This window comes from Oncorhynchus clarkii, chromosome 1, assembly GCF_045791955.1.
Source record: "Oncorhynchus clarkii lewisi isolate Uvic-CL-2024 chromosome 1, UVic_Ocla_1.0, whole genome shotgun sequence".
Taxonomy (NCBI): Eukaryota; Metazoa; Chordata; class Actinopteri; order Salmoniformes; family Salmonidae; genus Oncorhynchus; species Oncorhynchus clarkii.
In genome coordinates, this window is record NC_092147.1 from 90,953,556 (window position 1) to 90,974,215 (window position 20,660).

At 46.6% G+C, this 20,660-nt stretch overlaps 1 protein-coding gene across 1 annotated transcript in view; it reads left to right on the forward strand.

Annotated features, from left to right (window-relative positions):
- Nucleotides 1–20,660, forward strand: part of LOC139413868 (probable JmjC domain-containing histone demethylation protein 2C) — a 236,858-nt gene that overhangs the window by 154,473 nt on the left and 61,725 nt on the right. The window contains exons 8-10 of the mRNA XM_071161700.1: nt 520–793; nt 5,510–7,515; nt 15,900–16,135. Of these exons, the coding sequence (XP_071017801.1) occupies nt 520–793; nt 5,510–7,515; nt 15,900–16,135 (2,516 nt within the window). The remainder of the gene's footprint in view (nt 1–519; nt 794–5,509; nt 7,516–15,899; nt 16,136–20,660) is intronic.

The following is a 20,660-nucleotide window of genomic DNA, read 5'->3' on the forward strand; positions in this document are numbered from 1 at the left end:
GTGTGTCTGTTCTCTCTCTGTCCTCCTGTCTCTAGCCAACTCCATCCTTGGTGTGTTTGTCCTCCTGTCTCTAGCCAACTCCATCCTTGGTGTGCCTGTTCTCTCTCTGTCCTCCTGTCTCTAACCAACTCCATCCTTGGTGTGTCTGTTCTCTCTCTGTCCTCCTGTCTCTAGCCAACTCCATCCTTGGTGTGTCTGTTCTCTCTATGTCCTCCTGTCTCTAGCCAACTCCATCCTCTGTGTGTCTGTTCTCTCTCTGTCCTCCTGTCTCTAACCAACTCCATCCTTGGTGTGTCTGTTCTTTCTCTGTCCTCCTGTCTCTAGCCAACTCCATCCTTGGTGTGTCTGTTCTCTCTCTGTCCTCCTGACTCTAGCCAACTCCATCCTTGGTGTGCCTGTTCTCTCTCTGTCCTCCTGTCTCTAGCCAACTTCATCCTTGGTGTGTCTGTTCTCTCTCTGTCCTCCTGTCTCTAACCAACTCCATCCTTGGTGTGTCTGTTCTCTCGTCATCCTCTACAGGGTCACTACACCCGCGCCCAAGCCAACAGCCCCAGACCAGTCATGAACTCCTCTGGCGGGGCGGTGAAGCAGGGGTCAGGGGTCACCACCCAGCAGGGTCAAGGTCAGGGCGGGTCCCAGAGCCAGCAGGCCCCAGCGCAGCACTCCCCTTGCCAGGAACAGACGCAGCACCGCGGACCTGGCTTCTCCAGGAGGAAGGGATCTGACAGCAGTGTCCCTGATGATGACTTCAAGGGAGACAACGTGGACTGTAACGAGAGAGCAGGGAGAGGAGGTGAGGATGATGGTGAAGATAGAACAAGAGGTGAGGAGATCGTGGACGCTGGAGGAATTTCACGTGTTTTACTTCATGTACTGTGTGGTCAAGCTGTTCCATTGACCTGAGATGAGTAGAGCTCTGAAAGCATTCAGCAGGACACTGCCTTGGGAAAGCTTTAGCAGGACACTGCCTTGGGAAAGCTTTAGCAGGACACTGCCTTGGGAAAGCTTTAGCAGGACACTGCCTTGGGAAAGGTTTAGCAGGACACTGCCTTGGGAAAGCTTTAGCAGGACACTGCCTTGGGAAAGCTTTAGCAGGACACTGCCTTGGGAAAGGTTTAGCAGGACACTGCCTTGGGAAAGGTTTAGCAGGACACTGCCTGGGAAAGCTTTAGCAGGACACTGCCTTGGGAAAGCTTTAGCAGGACACTGCCTTGGGAAAGGTTCAGCAGGACACTGCCTTGGGAAAGGTTCAGCAGGACACTGCCTTGGGAAAGCTTTAGCAGGACACTGCCTTGGGAAAGCTTTAGCAGGACACTGCCTTGGGAAAGCTTTAGCAGGACACTGCCTTGGGAAAGCTTTAGCAGGACACTGCCTTGGGAAAGGTTCAGCAGGACACTGCCTTGGGAAAGGTTTGGCTGTTTTTCTGCAAAGGGACCAGGATGACTGATCCGTGTAAAGGAAAGTATGAATGGGGTCATGTATCGTGAGATTTTGAGTGAAAATCTCCTTCCATCAGCAAGGGCATTGAAGATGAAACGTGGCTGGGGCTTTCAGCATGACAATGATCCCAAACACACCGCCCGGGCAACGAACGTGTGGCTTCGTAAGAAGCATTTCAAGGTCCTGGAGTGGCCTAGCCAGTCTCCAGATCTCAACCCCATAGAAAATCTTTGGAGGGAGTTGAAAGTCCGTGTTGCCCAGCAACAGCCCCAAAACATCACTGCTCTAGAGGAGATCTACATGGGGGAATGGGCCAAAATACCAGCAACGGTGTGTGAAAACCTTGTGAAGATTTACAGAAAACGTTTGACCTCTGTCATTGCCAACAAAGTTGAAGTGTACCTGTCATAGTTGATGAAAATTACAGGCCTCTCTCATCTTTTTAAGTGGGAGAACTTGCACAATTTGTGGCTGACTAAATACTTTTTTGCCCCACTGTACATAACTATTCAGACCCTTTACTCAGTACTTTGTTGAAGCACCTTTGGCAGCGATTACAGCATCAAGTCTTCTTGGGTATGACCCTAGAAGCTTGGTACACCTGTATTTGGGGAGTTTCTCCCATTCTTCTCTGCAGATCCTCTCAAGCTCTGTCAGGTTGGATGGGGAGGGTCGCTGCACAGCTATTTTCAGGTCTCTCCAGAGATGTTCAATCAGGTTCAAGTCCGGGTTCTGGCTGGGCCACTCAAAGACATTCAGAGACTCGTCCCGAAGCCGCTCCTGCGTTGTCTTGGCTGTGATTATCCTGTTGGAAGGTAACCCTTCGCCACAGTCTGAGGTCCTGAGCGCTCTGGAACAGGTTTTCATCAAGGATCTCTCTGTACTTTGCTCCGTTCATCTTTCCCTCGATCCTGAATAGTCTCCCAGTCCCTGCCGAAAAACATCCCCACAGCATGATGCTGCCACCACCATGCTTCACCGTAGGGTTGGTGCCAGGTTACCTCCAAACGTGAGGCTTGGAATTCAGGCCAAAGAGTTCAATCTTGGTTTCATCAGACCAGATAATCTTGTTTCTCATGGTCTGAGAGTCCTTGAGGTGCATTTTGGCAAACTCCAAGTGGGCTGGCATGTGCCTTTTAATGAGGAGTGGCTTCAGTTTGGCCTCTCTACCATAAAGGCCTGATTGGTGGAGTGCTGCAGAGATGGTTGTCCTTCTGGAAGGTTCTCCCATCTCCACAGAGGAACTCTGGAGCTTTGTCAGAGGGACCATGGGGTTCTTGGTTACCTCCCTGACCAAGGCCTTTCTCCCCCGATTTTTCAGGTTGGCTGGGTGACCAGCTCTAGGAAGGCCACTGTGTTCTTGGGGACCTTCAATGCTGCAGAAATGTTTTGGTACCCTTCCCCAGATCTGTGCCTCGACACAATCCTGTCTCTGAGCTCTCCGGACAATTCCTTCGAACTTATTGCTAGGTTTTTGCTCTGGCATGCACTGTCAACTGTGGGACCTTATATACCTTACAAGTGTGTGCCTTTCCAAATCATGTCCAATCAATGGAACTGTGGTAAAAACATCAAGGATGATCAATGGAAACAGGATGCATCAGCTCAATTTCAAGTCTCATATCAAAAGGTCTGAATACTTATGTAAGTAAGATATTTCTGTTTTTAACTTTCAATGCATTTGCAAAAATGTTTTTAAAAAACCTGTCATTATGGGGTATTGTGTCTAGACTGATGAGTTAAAACATGTATTTAATCCATTTTAGAATAAGTCTGTAATGTAACAAAATGTGGAAAAGTCCAGGGGTCTGTACATGAGGTACCAGTACTGAGTCAGTGTACAGGGGTTCGAGTACTGCTCTAGGAGCATTATTCCCTGCTCTAGGAGCATTACTTCCTGCTCTATGAGCATTATTCCCTGCTCTAGGAGCATTATTCCCTGCTCTATGAGCATTATTCCCTGCTCTATGAGCATTATTCCCTGCTCTAGGAGCATTATTCCCTGCTCTAGGAGCATTAATCCCTGCTCTATGAGCATTATTCCCTACACTAGGAGCATTACTCCCTGATCTAGGAACATTACTCCCTTCACTAGGAGCATTACTCCCTGATCTTGGAGCAATTATCCCTCGTCTTGGAGCCTTACACTTTGAGCATTACTCACTTCACTAGGAGCATTACACGCTGCTCTAGGAGCATTACACGCTGCTCTAGGAGCATTACACGCTACTCTAGGAGCATTACTCCCTGCTCTAGGAGCATTACTCCCTGCTCTAGGAGCATTACTCGCTGCTCTAGGACCATTACTCCCTCGTCTTGGAGCATTACTCCCTGCTCTTGATGCAATTCTCCCTCGTCTTGGAGCATTACTCCCTGCTATAGGAGCATTACTCGCTGCTCTGGGAGCATTACTCGCTGCTCTGGGAGCATTATTCCCTGCTCTGGGAGCATTGCTCGCTGCTCTGGCAGCATTGCTCCCTGATCTAGGAGCATTGCTCCCTGATCTAGGAGCATTATTATCTGCTCTAGGAGCATTATTACCTACTCTAGTAGCATTATTCTCTACTCTGGGAGCATTATTCCCACTCTAGTAGCATTACTCTCTGCTCTGGGAGCATTATTCCCTACTCTAGTAGCATTACTCTCTGCTCTGGGAGCATTACTCTCTACTCTGGGAGCATTATTCCCTACTCTGGTAGCATTACTCGCTGAAGTACAGATCAAGGTTGTTTTTTTTAAATATATGAAACTTTGAACATCCCACGGAGCACCATTAAATCCATTATTAAAAAATGGAAAGAATTTGGCACCACAACAAACCTGCCAAGAGAGGGCATCACAACAAAACTCACGGACCAGGCAAGGATGTCATTAATCAGAGGCAACAAAGAGACCAAAGATAAACCTTAAGGAGCTGCAAAGCTCCACAGCGGAGATTGGAGTATCTGTCCATAGGACCACTTTAAGCCGTACACTCCACAGAGCTGGGCTTTACGGAAGAGTGGCCAGAAAAAAGCCATTGCTTAAAGTGTTCGCCAAAAGGCATGTGAGAGACTCCCCAAACATATGGAAGAAGGTACTCTGGTCAGTTGAGACTAAAATGAAGCCTTTTGGCCATCAAGGAAAATGCTATGTCTGGCGCAAACCCAACACCTCTCATCATCCCGAGAACACCATCCCACAGTGAAGCATGGTGGTGGCAGCATCATGCTGTGGGGATATTTTTCATCGGCAGGGACTGGGAAACTAGTCAGAATTGAAGGAATGATGGATGGCGCTAAATACAGGGAAATTCTTGAGGGAAACCTGTTTCAGTCTTCCAGAGATTTGAGACTGGGATGGAGGTTCACCTTCCAGCAGGACAATGATCCTAAGCATACTGTTAAAGCAACACTCAAGTGGTTTATGGGGAAACATCTAAATGTCTTGGAATGGCCAAGTCAAATTCCAGACCTCAATCCAATTGAGAATCTGTGGTATGACTTAAAGATTGCTGTACACCAGCGGAACCCATCCAACTTGAAGGAGCTGGAGCAGTTTTGCCTTGAAGACTGGGCAAAAATCACAGTGGCTAGATGTGCAAAGCTTATGGAGACATATCCCAAGAGACTTGCAGCTGTAATTGCTACAAAAGGTGGCTGTAATTGCTACAAAAGCGTGCATAACTATTCACCCCCCCCCCCCAACAGTCAATACTTTGACTTTGGGGGAGGGGTGAATAGTTATGCACGCTCAAGTTCTGTTTTTTGTCTTATTTCTTGCTTGTTTCATAACAACAAATATTTGCTGCTTGTCATTTAGAATTATAATATATTATTATATATATATATCCTCTGATTCATCTCTCCAGACTTCTCTAATATATTCTCCTCTGATTCATCTCTCCAGACTTCTCTGATTCATCTCTCCAGACTTCTCTGATTCATCTCTCCAGACTAATCTAATATATTCTCCTCTGATTCATCTCTCCAGACTAGTCTAATATATTCTCCTCTGATTCATCTCCAGACTTCTCTGATTCATCTCTCCAGACTAATCTAATATATTCTCCTCTGATTCATCTCTCCAGACTTCTTTAAAAGTACGAGCAGCAAGCAGGTGGCTGTGAACAAGCGGAGGAAAGCGGAGGAGGAAGAGGAGAAGAAATCAGGTTTGAAAAGACTGAGAAACGAGACTACAGTGAGGTCTGACTTCTCTGAGAGCAGTGACTCTGAGATGTCTACCAAGAGAACCAGGACGGCAGACTCCTCCTCTTCCTCAGAGCAGAACTCAGAGGAGGAGCTAAAAGGAGAGACCGGCCAGGAGGGGCACAAGACCCAGGGTTCTAAGACTGGGAAGGAGTCTGCTCTGACAGGCAGTCTCTCCCCCTGGGGTGAGGAGCTTCAGAAGGCGGAGTTTCAGCAGTCATCAGCCGACAGGGAGCAGAGGTCATCCCTGCGACAACCTCAACGACAGGGAGAACGGTCTCCACTGCAACAGCAGCAGGCCCCTCCCCTGTCCTCCTCCTCCCAGGGCTCTGCCCCCTCTGAGGGCCAAGGGGAGTGCATCATGGAGAACAACAGCACTATGAAATCCCAGACCCATCCCCAGTCCAAGGACCAGTACACCAGCGCTGAGGTGGTCTCCAGGACCCAGACTCCCTCTCAGTATATAATCGACATCACAGCAGAGGACGCTAACGCACACATGGCCTCCCGGGAGAACTCTGAGGCCGTCTCGGCCCTGCTGGCCTCCCAGAATCCATCTGAGCCCTCCTACCTCTCTGAGCCCAGCAGACATTTGGTGCTGAACCCCTCTGTGGCCCCTCCCTCTCCCCTTCGGAAGAGCCCCTCGGAGTGTGACCTTAGGAACCAGACTCCCTCAGTGTCAGAGTGTGACCTTAGGAACCAGATTCCCTTAGTGTCAGAGTGTGACCTTAGGAACCAGACTCCCTTAGTGTTAGAGTGTGACCTTAGGAACCAGACTCCCTTAGTGTTAGAGTGTGACCTTAGGAACCAGACTCCCTTAGTGTTAGAGTGTGACCTTAGGAACCAGGCTCCCTCAGTGTCAGAGTGTGACCTTAGGAACCAGACTCCCTCAGTGTCAGAGTGTGACCTTAGGAACCAGACTCCCTCAGTGTCAGAGTGTGACCTTAGGAACCAGACTCCCTCAGCGTCAGAGTGTGACCTTAGGAACCAGACTCCCTCAGTGTGTAGGAAGCCGGAGGTAAAGCATGACATAGCTGGCAGCCTGGGCAGTAAGATGGGGTTAGTCCATTCAGTGGTGATCAGACCTATAGCATCAGTCAGTGAGTCTGCTGCTGTAGTAGAGAGAGAGAAGCAGCTATATTCCTCCATGCTGCCCTGCATTAAGAACGCCTCATTGGCCGACGAGGCCAGGAAGTCGTACAAGCTAAGCCCCTCCCCTGATGTCCCCAAGCCCCTCCCCTCCCCAGAGGCCCTGAAGCCAAAGCCCCTCTGCTCCCCTGACATCGTCAAGTCTAAAACACAGAGTGTTCTGGAGACTTGTTCTAAACCCAAACCCCTCACCTCCCCAGAGGTGTCCAAGCATAAAGGCCGTTACCCGGACAACACCCCTCGCTCCAGCTTTAAGCCCGTCCTGGCCCGAGGGACTGAGTCGCCAGGATCTTGCACTAAGAGTCCGCTAATCATCGATAAGAACGAGCATTTCACCGTGTACCGGGACCCTGCGCTTGTCCGTCCCAACCAGGAGACCAACCACGTGTCCTATCTGCACCCCCAGCTCCACCCCCTCCATGCCTCCTGCCTCACCCCCTCTTCCACTCACCACCTCCTCTCCGGGGTGCTCTCTGGCCTGCCTCCAGGCCCCTTGCTGGGGGGTCATCCCCGACTAGACTCCTCAGGGCTGGGGCACCTGGGACTAGCTCATCACCACCCTGTCTCTCAGCCCCAGACACACAGCCACACCTCAGCCTCATACAACCAGCTGGGGCTGTATCCAATCATCTGGCAGTACCCCAATGAGACCCACTCCTATCCCCCAAGACTCAACCTGCCCGGGTCCAAGTGGGTGCACCCTGAAAACCCTGTCAGTTCTGAGACCAACATGAGGAGGGTGAGTACCAAACACCCAGATTCTATTCTAATGCAACTATTTTTCCTGTTCTACTACTTCTTCTATTATGACTTCTACCTAGCAACTGTAGCATAGCAACTATGATCATGTTGCCAGTTTAAACGGCTAACTGCTGTAGCATAGCAACTATGATCATGTTGCCAGTTTAAACAGCTAACTGCTGTAGCATAGCAACTATGATCATGTTGCCAGTTTAAACAGCTAACTGCTGTAGCATAGCAACTGTGATCATGTTGCCAGTTTAAACAGCTAACTGCTGTAGCATAGCAACTGTGATCATGTTGCCAGTTTAAACAGCTAACTGCTGTAGCATAGCAACTATGATCATGTTGCCAGGTTAAACAGCTAACTGCTATATCATAGCAACTATAATTATGTTGCCAGTTTAAACAGCTAGCTGCTGTAGCATAGCAACTATGATCATGTTGCCAGTTTAAACAGCTAGCTGCTGTAGCATAGCAACTATGATCATGTTGCCTGTTTAAACAGCTAACTGCTGTAGCATAGCAACTATGATCATGTTGCCAGTTTAAACAGCTAACTGCTGTATCATAGCAACTATGATCATGTTGCCAGTTTAAACAGCTAGCTGCTTTAGCATATCTCTCATGTTCAGTTTGTGAAGACCACTGTCCTGTCCTCTTTGTAGAAGCCATATGTTGGGAAAGCTGAGTGTTCAGGTTATTTGTTATTCTGTTGTTAGTAGGTCGGGGATATCCTAGTTGTAGGTTCTGTTAGTAGGTCGGGGATATCCTAGTTGTAGGTTCTGTTAGTAGGTAGGGGATATCCTAGTTATAGGGGATATCCTAGTTGTAGGTTATGTTAGTAGTGTCGTGGAAATTTCCTGTATTTACCAAATCATGAGAGCAAACCACATACAAGTCAGAGTTATCATGAAGTCCATCTTTAATTATATGAGCTCCATCACAACTCTGTGACTCTCAGATCAATTCAGTGTCTATCAAAGAATTCTCTGAGTGTCCCTTACACATTGCAACTGAGATCCTTTATAGCAAAGACACACATAGCCAGACAGCATTGGCCATAATTTATCGTTCAGCTTTGTCTCCTAAACTAAATGTTATTTTCTCAAACTCAGAACCATAAACCAATCCTCCATATCAACAGGCATATATCAAATCCATCCTATCTTGACAAGATCACAGAGACACATTGACTGGCACACAGACATTGTGGAGCCAAGAGATACACGCTTGACCTCACCCCTCTCTGCGGCCCAAATAACCTAGTCCTGACAGAGAACAGATAACTGCAACCCTGCCACAGTATTATACAAACACATTCTGATGAGAAGTAACTTAGTCCTGACAGAGAACAGATACTGAAACCCTGCCACAGTATTATACAAACACATTCTGATGAGAAGTAACTTAGTCCTGACAGAGAACAGATACTGCAACCCCACCACAGTATTATACAAACACATTCTGATGAGAAGTAACTTACACACATATGATGAATATAAAACATCTATGTTACCAACTAATTCTGATTATTCCCCAACAGTAGGTAGGGGATATCCTAGTTATAGGGGATATCCTAGTTATAGGGGATATCCTAGTTATAGGGGATATCCTAGTTATAGGGAATATCCTAGTTATAGGGGATATCCTAGTTATAGGGGATATCCTAGTTGTAGGGGATATCCTAGTTGTAGGGGATATCCTAGTTGTAGGGGATATCCTAGTTATAGGGGATATCCTAGTTATAGGGGATATCCTAGTTGTAGGGGATATCCTAGTTGTAGGGGATATCCTAGTTGTAGGGGATATCCTAGTTGTAGGGGATATCCTAGTTGTAGGGGATATCCTAGTTGTAGGGGATATCCTAGTTGTAGGGGATATCCTAGTTGTAGGGGATATCCTAGTTATAGGGGATATCCTAGTTATAGGGGATATCCTAGTTATAGGGGATATCCTAGTTATAGAGGATATCCTAGTTATAGGGGATATCCTAGTTATAGGGGATATCCTAGTTATAGGTAATGTTAGTAGGTAGGGGATATCCTAGTTATAGGGGATATCCTAGTCATAGGTTCTGTTAGTAGGTCGGGGATATCCTAGTTATAGGGGATATCCTAGTTATAGGTTCTGTTAGTAAGTAGGGGATATCCTAGTTATAGGGGATATCCTAGTTACAGGTTATGTTAGTAAGTAGGGGATATCCTAGTTATAGGGGATATCCTAGTAATAGGTTATGTTAGTAGGTAGGGGATATCCTAGTTATAGGGGATATCCTAGTTATAGGTTCTGTTAGTAGGTCGGGGATATCCTAGTTATAGGGGATATCCTAGTTATAGGTTCTGTTAGTAAGTAGGGGATATCCTAGTTATAGGGGATATCCTAGTTATAGGTTCTGTTAGTAGGTCGGGGATATCCTAGTTATAGGGGATATCCTAGTTATAGGTTCTGTTAGTAGGTAGGGGATATCCTAGTTATAGGGGATATCCTAGTTATAGGTTCTGTTAGTAGGTAGGGGATATCCTAGTTATAGGTTATGTTAGTAGGTAGGGGATATCCTAGTTATAGGGGATATCCTAGTTATAGGTTCTGTTAGTAGGTAGGGGATATCCTAGTTATAGGTTATGTTAGTAGGTAGGGGATATCCTAGTTATAGGGGATATCCTAGTTGTAGGTTCTGTTAGTAGGTAGGGGATATCCTAGTTATAGGGGATATCCTAGTTGTAGGTTCTGTTAGTAGGTAGGGGATATCCTAGTTATAGGGGATATCCTAGTTGTAGGTTCTGTTAGTAGGTAGGGGATATCCTAGTTGTAGGGGATATCCTAGTGAAAGGTCATGTGAGTAGGTAGGGGATATCCTAGTTATAGGGGATATCCTAGTTGTAGGTTCTGTTAGTAGGTAGGGGATATCCTAGTTATAGGGGATATCCTAGTTATAGGTTATGTTAGTAGGTCGGGGATATCCTAGTTATAGGGGATATCCTAGTTATAGGGGATATCCTAGTTGTAGGTTCTGTTAGTAGGTAGGGGATATCCTAGTTGTAGGGGATATCCTAGTTATAGGTTCTGTTAGTAGGTAGGGGATATCCTAGTTGTAGGGGATATCCTAGTGAAAGGTCATGTGAGTAGGTAGGGGATATCCTAGTGAAAGGTCATGTGAGTAGGTAGGGGATATCCTAGTTATAGGGGATATCCTAGTTGTAGGTTCTGTTAGTAGGTAGGGGATATCCTAGTTATAGGTTATGTTAGTAGGTAGGGGATATCCTAGTTATAGGGGATATCCTAGTAATAGGTTATGTTAGTAGGTAGGGGATATCCTAGTTATAGGTTCTGTTAGTAAGTAGGGGATATCCTAGTTATAGGGGATATCCTAGTTACAGGTTCTGTTAGTAAGTAGGGGATATCCTAGTTATAGGGGATATCCTAGTAATAGGTTATGTTAGTAGGTAGGGGATATCCTAGTTATAGGGGATATCCTAGTTATAGGTTCTGTTAGTAGGTCGGGGATATCCTAGTTATAGGGGATATCCTAGTTATAGGTTCTGTTAGTAAGTAGGGGATATCCTAGTTATAGGGGATATCCTAGTTATAGGTTCTGTTAGTAGGTCGGGGATATCCTAGTTATAGGGGATATCCTAGTTATAGGTTCTGTTAGTAGGTAGGGGATATCCTAGTTATAGGGGATATCCTAGTTATAGGTTCTGTTAGTAGGTAGGGGATATCCTAGTTATAGGTTATGTTAGTAGGTAGGGGATATCCTAGTTATAGGGGATATCCTAGTTATAGGTTCTGTTAGTAGGTAGGGGATATCCTAGTTATAGGTTATGTTAGTAGGTAGGGGATATCCTAGTTATAGGGGATATCCTAGTTGTAGGTTCTGTTAGTAGGTAGGGGATATCCTAGTTATAGGGGATATCCTAGTTGTAGGTTCTGTTAGTAGGTAGGGGATATCCTAGTTATAGGGGATATCCTAGTTGTAGGTTCTGTTAGTAGGTAGGGGATATCCTAGTTGTAGGGGATATCCTAGTGAAAGGTCATGTGAGTAGGTAGGGGATATCCTAGTTATAGGGGATATCCTAGTTGTAGGTTCTGTTAGTAGGTAGGGGATATCCTAGTTATAGGGGATATCCTAGTTATAGGTTATGTTAGTAGGTCGGGGATATCCTAGTTATAGGGGATATCCTAGTTATAGGGGATATCCTAGTTGTAGGTTCTGTTAGTAGGTAGGGGATATCCTAGTTGTAGGGGATATCCTAGTTATAGGTTCTGTTAGTAGGTAGGGGATATCCTAGTTGTAGGGGATATCCTAGTGAAAGGTCATGTGAGTAGGTAGGGGATATCCTAGTGAAAGGTCATGTGAGTAGGTAGGGGATATCCTAGTTATAGGGGATATCCTAGTTGTAGGTTCTGTTAGTAGGTAGGGGATATCCTAGTTATAGGTTATGTTAGTAGGTAGGGGATATCCTAGTTATAGGGGATATCCTAGTTGTAGGTTCTGTTAGTAGGTAGGGGATATCCTAGTTGTAGGGGATATCTTAGTTATATGTTCTGTTAGTAGGTAGGGGATATCCTAGTTATAGGTTATGTTAGTAGGTAGGGGATATCCTAGTTATAGGGGATATCCTAGTAATAGGTTATGTTAGTAGGTAGGGGATATCCTAGTTATAGGTTCTGTTAGTAAGTAGGGGATATCCTAGTTATAGGGGATATCCTAGTTATAGGTTCTGTTAGTAGGTAGGGGATATCCTAGTTATAGGGGATATCCTAGTTATAGGTTCTGTTAGTAGGTAGGGGATATCCTAGTTATAGGTTATGTTAGTAGGTAGGGGATATCCTAGTTATAGGGGATATCCTAGTTATAGGTTATGTTAGTAGGTAGGGGATATCCTAGTTATAGGGGATATCCTAGTTATAGGTTCTGTTAGTAGGTAGGGGATATCCTAGTTATAGGGGATATCCTAGTTATAGGTTATGTTAGTAGGTAGGGGATATCCTAGTTATAGGGGATATCCTAGTTATAGGTTATGTTAGTAGGTAGGGGATATCCTAGTTATAGGGGATATCCTAGTTATAGGTTATGTTAGTAGGTAGGGGATATCCTAGTTATAGGGGATATCCTAGTTATAGGTTATGTTAGTAGGTAGGGGATATCCTAGTTATAGGGGATATCCTAGTTATAGGTTATGTTAGTAGGTAGGGGATATCCTAGTTATAGGGGATATCCTAGTTATAGGTTATGTTAGTAGGTAGGGGATATCCTAGTTATAGGGGATATCCTAGTAATAGGTTATGTTAGTAGGTAGGGGATATCCTAGTTGTAGGTTCTGTTAGTAGGTAGGGGATATCCTAGTTGTAGGTTATGTTAGTAGGTAGGGGATATCCTAGTTATAGGGGATATCCTAGTTATAGGTTCTGTTAGTAAGTAGGGGATATCCTAGTTATAGGGGATATCCTAGTTATAGGTTATGTTAGTAGGTAGGGGATATCCTAGTTATAGGGGATATCCTAGTTATAGGTTATGTTAGTAGGTAGGGGATATCCTAGTTATAGGGGATATCCTAGTTATAGGGGATATCCTAGTTATAGGGGATATCCTAGTTATAGGGGATATCCTAGTTATAGGTTATGTTAGTAGGTAGGGGATATCCTAGTTATAGGGGATATCCTAGTTATAGGGGATATCCTAGTTATAGGGGATATCCTAGTTATAGGTTCAAATCAAATAAATCAAAAGCAAATCAAATCAAATTTTATTTGTCACATACACATGGTTAGCAGATGTTAATGCGAGTGTAGCGAAATGCTTGTGCTTCTAGTTCCGACAATGCAGTAATAACCAACAAGTAATCTAACTAACAATTCCAAAACTACTGTCTTATACACAGTGTAAGGGGATAAAGAATATGTACATAAGGATATATGAATGAGTGATGGTACAGAGCAGCATAGGCAAGATACAGTAGATGGTATCGAGTACAGTATATACATATGAGATGAGTATGTAAACAAAGTGGCATAGTTAAAGTGGCTAGTGATACATGTATTACATAAGGATACAGTCGACGATATAGAGTACAGTATATACGTATGCATATGAGATGAATAATGTAGGGTAAGTAACATTTATATAAGGTAGCATTGTTTAAAGTGGCTAGTGATATATTTACATCATTTCCCATCAATTCCCATTATTAAAGTGGCTGGAGTTGAGTCAGTGTCAGTGTGTTGGCAGCAGCCACTCAGTGTTAGTGGTGGCTGTTTAACAGTCTGATGGCCTTGAGATAGAAGCTGTTTTTCAGTCTCTCGGTCCCAGCTTTGATGCACCTGTACTGACCTCGCCTTCTGGATGATAGCGGGGTGAACAGGCAGTGGCTCGGGTGGTTGATGTCCTTGATGATCTTTATGGCCTTCCTGTGACATCGGGTGGTGTAGGTGTCCTGGAGGGCAGGTAGTTTGCCCCCGGTGATGCGTTGTGCAGACCTCACTACCCTCTGGAGAGCCTTACGGTTGAGGGCGGTGCAGTTGCCATACCAGGCGGTGATACAGCCCGCCAGGATGCTCTCGATTGTGCATCTGTAGAAGTTTGTGAGTGCTTTTGGTGACAAGCCGAATTTCTTCAGCCTCCTGAGGTTGAAGAGGCGCTGCTGCGCCTTCTTCACGATGCTGTCTGTGTGAGTGGACCAATTCAGTTTGTCTGTGATGTGTATGCCGTGGAACTTAAAACTTGCTACCCTCTCCACTACTGTTCCATCGATGTGGATAGGGGGGTTTTCCCTCTGCTGTTTCCTGAAGTCCACAATCATCTCCTTAGTTTTGTTGACGTTGAGTGTGAGGTTATTTTCCTGACACCACACTCCGAGGGCCCTCACCTCCTCCCTGTAGGCCGTCTCGTCGTTGTTGGTAATCAAGCCTACCATTGTTGTGTCGTCCGCAAACTTGATGATTGAGTTGGAGGCGTGCATGGCCACGCAGTCGTGGGTGAACAGGGAGTACAGGAGAGGGCTCAGAACGCACCCTTGTGGGGCCCCAGTGTTGAGGATCAGCGGGGAGGAGATGTTGCCTACCCTCACCACCTGGGGGCGGCCCGTCAGGAAGTCCAGTACCCAGTTGCACAGGGCGGGGTCGAGACCCAGGGTCTCGAGCTTGATGACGAGCTTGGAGGGTACTATGGTGTTGAATGCCGAGCTGTAGTCAAGAACAGCATTCTCACATAGGTATTCCTCTTGTCCAGATGGGTTAGGGCAGTGTGGTTGAGATTGCATCGTCTGTGGACCTATTTGGGCGGTAAGCAAATTGGAGTGGGTCTAGGGTGTCAGGTAGGGTGGAGGTGATATGGTCCTTGACTAGTCTCTCAAAGCACTTCATGATGACGGAAGTGAGTGCTACGGGGCGGTAGTCGTTTAGCTCAGTTACCTTAGCTTTCTTGGGAACAGGAACAATGGTGGCCCTCTTGAAGCATGTGGGAACAGCAGACTGGTATAGGGATTGATTGAATATGTCCGTAAACACACCGGCCAGCTGGTCTGCGCATGCTCTGAGGGCGCGGCTGGGGATGCCGTCTGGGCCTGCAGCCTTGCGAGGGTTAACACGTTTAAATGTCTTACTCACCTCTGCTGCAGTGAAGGAGAGACCGCATGTTTTCGTTGCAGGCCGTGTCAGTGGCACTGTATTGTCCTCAAAGCAGGCAAAAAAGTTATTTAGGCTGCCTGGGAGCAGGACATCCTGGTCCGTGACTGGGCTGGATTTCATGTTAGTAGGTAGGGGATATCCTAGTTATAGGGGATATCCTAGTAATAGGTTCTGTTAGTAGGTAGGGGATATCCTAGTTATAGGTTATGTTAGTAGGTAGGGGATATCCTAGTTATAAGGGATATCCTAGTAATAGGTTCTGTTAGTAGGTAGGGGATATCCTAGTTATAGGTTCTGTTAGTCTGGGTCTGAACCTGTCTGTCTCTCTGGATCTGAACCTGTCTGTCTCTCTGTCTGGGTCTGACCCTGTCTGTCTCTCTGTCTGGGTCTGACCCTGTCTGTCTCTCTGGATGTTGTTGGACTGACCCTGTCTGTCTGAGTCTGACCCTGTCTGTCTGTCTGGGTCGGACCCTGTCTGTCTGTCTGGGTGTCTGACCCTGTCTGTCTGTCTGTCTGTCTGTCTGGTTGTTGTTGGACTGACCCTGTCTGTCTCTCTGGGTCTGACCCTGTCTGTCTGTCTCTCTGGATGTTGTTGGACTGACCCTGTCTGTCTCTCTGGGTCTGACCCTGTCTGTCTCTCTGGGTGTCTGACCCTGTCTGTCTGTCTGTCTGTCTGTCTGGTTGTTGTTGGACTGACCCTGTCTGTCTCTCTGGGTCTGACCCTGTCTGTCTCTCTGGATGTTGTGGTACCAGAACACGGCCAGCCCTTGGCTACACCACCAGGTCCCTGTCTCCTCCTCTGACAGCCTGGACCAACTGAGCCACGTCCCGGTCCCCATCCGACCAGCCAGCGCCGACCCTCACCGGTCTGACCCCCATCCCCACCGTTCAGAACCACACCGCTCGGACCCCCACCGGCTCATCAAGATCAACCCCCACGCCAGCCCCCCTCTGCCACCGGCCAAGACCGCTGGAGATCTTCACAGGGAGTAAGTCTCAGTATTCAATTCAGCAGCTAACACACTCACACACTGACACACACACACACACACACTGACACACACACACACTGACACACACACACACTGACACACACACACACTGACACACACACACACTGACACACACACACACACACTAACACACTGACACACACACACACTAACACACTGACACACACACACACTCACACACTGACACACACTGACACACACACACACACACTGACACACACACACACACACACACACACACACACACACTCATACAGTAGACACACTCACACAGTAGACACACTCACACACAGTAGACACACTCACACACAGTACACACTCACACACAGTAGACACACTCACACACTCACACACAGTAGACACACTCACACACAGTAGACACACTCACACAGTAGACACACTCACACAGTAGACACACTCACACAGTAGACACACTCACACACAGTAGACACACTCACACAGTAGACACACTCACACAGTAGACACACTCACACAGTAGACACACTCACACACAATAGACACACAAACACACAGTAGACACACAAACACACAGTAGACACACAAACACCCACACAGGGAATAGGGTGCCATTTGGGACCCCTGAATCCAGTCGCCTGACGTTAGTCAGAGAACATAGTTGTGCTCTAAACAGCAGTGAGACCAGTGTTCTGCTGTTATACACCATGTCCTAGTTATTCCTACTGAGGGCTGTTCTGTCTGCTGTTATACACCATGTCCTAGTTATTCCCACTGAGGGCTGTTCTGCTGTTATACACCATGTCCTAGTTATTCCTACTGAGGGCTGTTCTGCTGTTATACACCAGGTCCTAGTTATTCCTACTGAGGGCTGTTCTGTCTGCTGTTATACACCATGTCCTAGTTATTCCTACTGTAACGGTTTTGACTTGAGGTTATTTTTTTTATAGGGGTGCCAGGTAGGTTGTGCCTACCAGAGAAAACATTGGTCTCTCCTTTTAGTTTGGGAGGGAATGAGTCCCATCTGGTCCGTCAAGTCTACACCATACAAAGGACTTATGTAAACGTCAGAAGGGAAATCAACTTTTCATAAACCCTTAAAACATTGAAAGAACTTCAAAAACAACTATTCTTTTGCGTGGGTTGTATTAGCAACATCAATGGATTACACACACATAATAATATAATACAATGAGTTCTGGTTCCTCCAGAAATGTCCTGTACCTCGGGCCTAAAAAGAGTCCCGCCCGGTAAAGGAGTTCAGTGAACTCAAGTGACTTTGGTCACGCAATGTTGGTCCGTTCATTCCGTGTAGCGTAAACCCAGTATTAAATCATACAATCAATATAACCATTTTACCACAGAACTTTAAAGCGTATCTGCTCTTACTAATTCCTCAACTACATCTAACTACATAAATCATCACCGTATATATCATATCAAAACAAATGAAATACCGTATACAAAAAAGGTGGTAGTCAGTCGGTCAGTCAGACAATCCAATCCGCCACCAGATCTCCAGCGGAGAAAGGCCACGAAGAATAGAGAGGAGTAGTCCACGGACGCAAAGAGTGGATCCGATCCTGGGTAAACTCTCAGGCTACAAAACACACGTTTAACAGCAACAAAACAACCGGAATAGAGAAGCTTCGGGAACACATCCTCAGTCACGTCTCCATCACAAACGCCACTTTTGCGCAGCTGATGCTGGCTATTTAATTGGGAATTAAAGGGCAAGCACCCTATTGGAAGGAGAAGCACTGAGACGGCTCAAAATAATTCAGGGCCGTCACACACCCCCTCCCCTGGAAAAAGCCGACCATTGCCCTGGAAGGCACATCTTGGTCGGGGTAACCGAGAAAGGTCTCCTCATCACTTTCCTCTACAAAAATTCTCATGACTTTTTGGAGCTCACGCTCCTCAGCTGAGGGGTCACAGGCCTTAAGGTGTGAGACTTCTGGGTCTGGGAATCCGAGAAAAGTCTCCTCACTTTCCTCTTCAAAGATATCCAAGATCTTGCGGCGCTCAATCGCCTCCAATTCCTCAGCCGAGGGGTAACAGGCCTTAAGGCGTGAGACATGGACAACGCGCATATCTTCACCTGTGTCCTCTTTCACCACTCGGTAGTTCAAAGGGCCCATCTGCTCCACAATCCTATATGGTCCTTGCCATTTAGGAGCGAGCTTGGCAGAGAAGAATTGTTCAGCTTTCGAGTAAGGATGAGAGCGAAGCCACACCCGATCACGAAGCTGAAACTGCATGTCTCGTCTGTTCTTATCATAATTTCTCTTCTGCTTGAGTCGAGCCTGGGTCATGTTCTTTGAGACAAGAGCTCTCAAGTCATGGAGATGGACTACCTGGTCATAGCAAGCAGCGTCTGGAGTAATCTGCTGGGGCTGTAGCACCATATCCAAGGGTCCTCGGAGGGGACGACTTAGGTTCAGCTCTGCAGGTGTGACTCCAGTGGACTCTTGCACAGCAGAATTCAGGGCAAATCGAAACTCGTGAAGGTGCTTGTCCCAGTGTTTGTGCTGGGTCCCTACATAGGAAGCAATCATTGTCTTCAAGGTTCGATTTACTCTCTCAGTGAGATTGGTCTGTGGGTGATAGGCCGTGGTCAACTTCTGTCTCAGGTTCCATCTTTGGCAGGTCTCCTCAAAGAGATCAGAGACAAATTGGGAACCTCGATCAGACAGGATGTAATCAGGCACTCCCCAGCGAGTCAGGATCTCTTTCGTAAGGATGTTAGAGACGGTCCTTGCTGTGGCCTGACGCAGGGAAAAGAGTTCCACCCACTTTGAATAATAATCAACAAACACAAGCATGTACACATTCTGATTGGAGCTTCTAGGAAATGGACCCATTAAATCCACTCCTAGCATTTCCCAAGGTCGGGTAACCACCGTTTGCTGCAACTTGCCAGCAGGCTTTCTACCTTCTGGTTTGTACATTTGACAAACCTGACAGTTTCGGATGTGTGACTTCACATCCATGCTCAGATGTGGCCAGTACAGTAACGCTTGCAACCGCTTGTAGGTTTTGAACCTGCCCAAATGACCAGCTAATGGGTCTTCATGGAAATGTTGAAGCAGTTGTAGGCGTAGAGTTTCAGGTATGTACAATTGGTAGAGGGTTCTGTGTGGTAGTTGTACAACACGGTAGACTTTGTCTTCCAGGATGGTCAGCTTTGTGGTAGGATTGACCATCTTTTCTCCATCTTCCAGGATAGTCTGGTACAAAGCCTGTACTTCTGGATCATCCTGTTGGGCTTTCCATATGGTCTCATCAGAGATGGGAAAGTCTGCTTTGGGCGAGTCTCGACTGCTTGACAGGACAGTAGCACATGTAAGATGCGGGCCACCGTTGCCACAAGCAGGAGCTCTGGATAAGGCATCTGGAACAGTGTTGTATTTTCCTTTCCTGTATTCTACTGCAAAGGTGAACTCTTGCAACCGTAGAGCCCATCTTATGAGTCTGGTGCTTGGTTTGTTGGTCTTGAACACCCACACAAGGGAGGAATGGTCAGTGACCACAGTGAAGTGTCTTCCCTCCAGGTAGTACCTCCACTTTTCCAAAGCCCAGACAACTGCAAGGCACTCTTGCTCGGTTGTGGAGTAGTTCCGTTCTGCTCCATTCAATGTCCGACTGGCGAACGCTAGCACTTCTTCAGTGCCAAGTCCAGTCTGTTGGACTAGGACAGCACCAAGTCCAACATCACTTGCATCAGTGTAAACAACAAAAGGGGAATCAAAGTTGGGATGACCTAAAATGGGAGGTGTGACGAGGTGTCGTTTCAGGGTTTCAAAGGATGTCTGGCACTCTGCCGTCCATAGGAATTTCACTCCTTTTCGCTTCAACGCGTTGAGGGGTTCTGCCACCTGGGAGAAGTTCGACACAAACCGATGGTACCATCCAGCCATCCCAAGGAACCGTTGAAGGGCCTTGAGTGTGGTTGGCACAGGAAAATCTTGTACCGCCTTGGTCTTTTCAGGATCCACATGAATGCCGTCGAAAGACACAATATGGCCAAGGAACTTCAGGGAAGTTTGGCAGAAGTTGCTCTTCTTCATATTCACGGTCAGACCAGCTTCTCTTAGCTTGTCCAACACTGCTTGAAGATCTTGAAAGTGTTGTTCTCTGTTCTGGGAGTAGATAATTATATCGTCCAGGTAGACGAAACAGATCTTCCCTTTGAGCTCCCCTAACGCAATCTCCATCAGTCTTTGGAAAGTGGCAGGTGCATTCTTTAATCCAAAAGGCATCACCTTAAAGGAAAACAAGCCCTCAGCACAGACAAAAGCAGTCTTGTCCTTGCTTTCCTGGTCCATCTCAACTTGCCAATAACCACTATTGAGGTCAAGGGTAGTGAACACAACAGCGCCAGACAATGACTCCAGGATCTCGTGGATGGTAGGAAAAGGATAGGCATCAGTCTGGGAAACATTGTTGGTCTTCCTATAGTCCACACAAAATCTAAGACCACCAGTCTTTTTTGGGATGAGGACAACAGGAGCAGCCCAAGGAG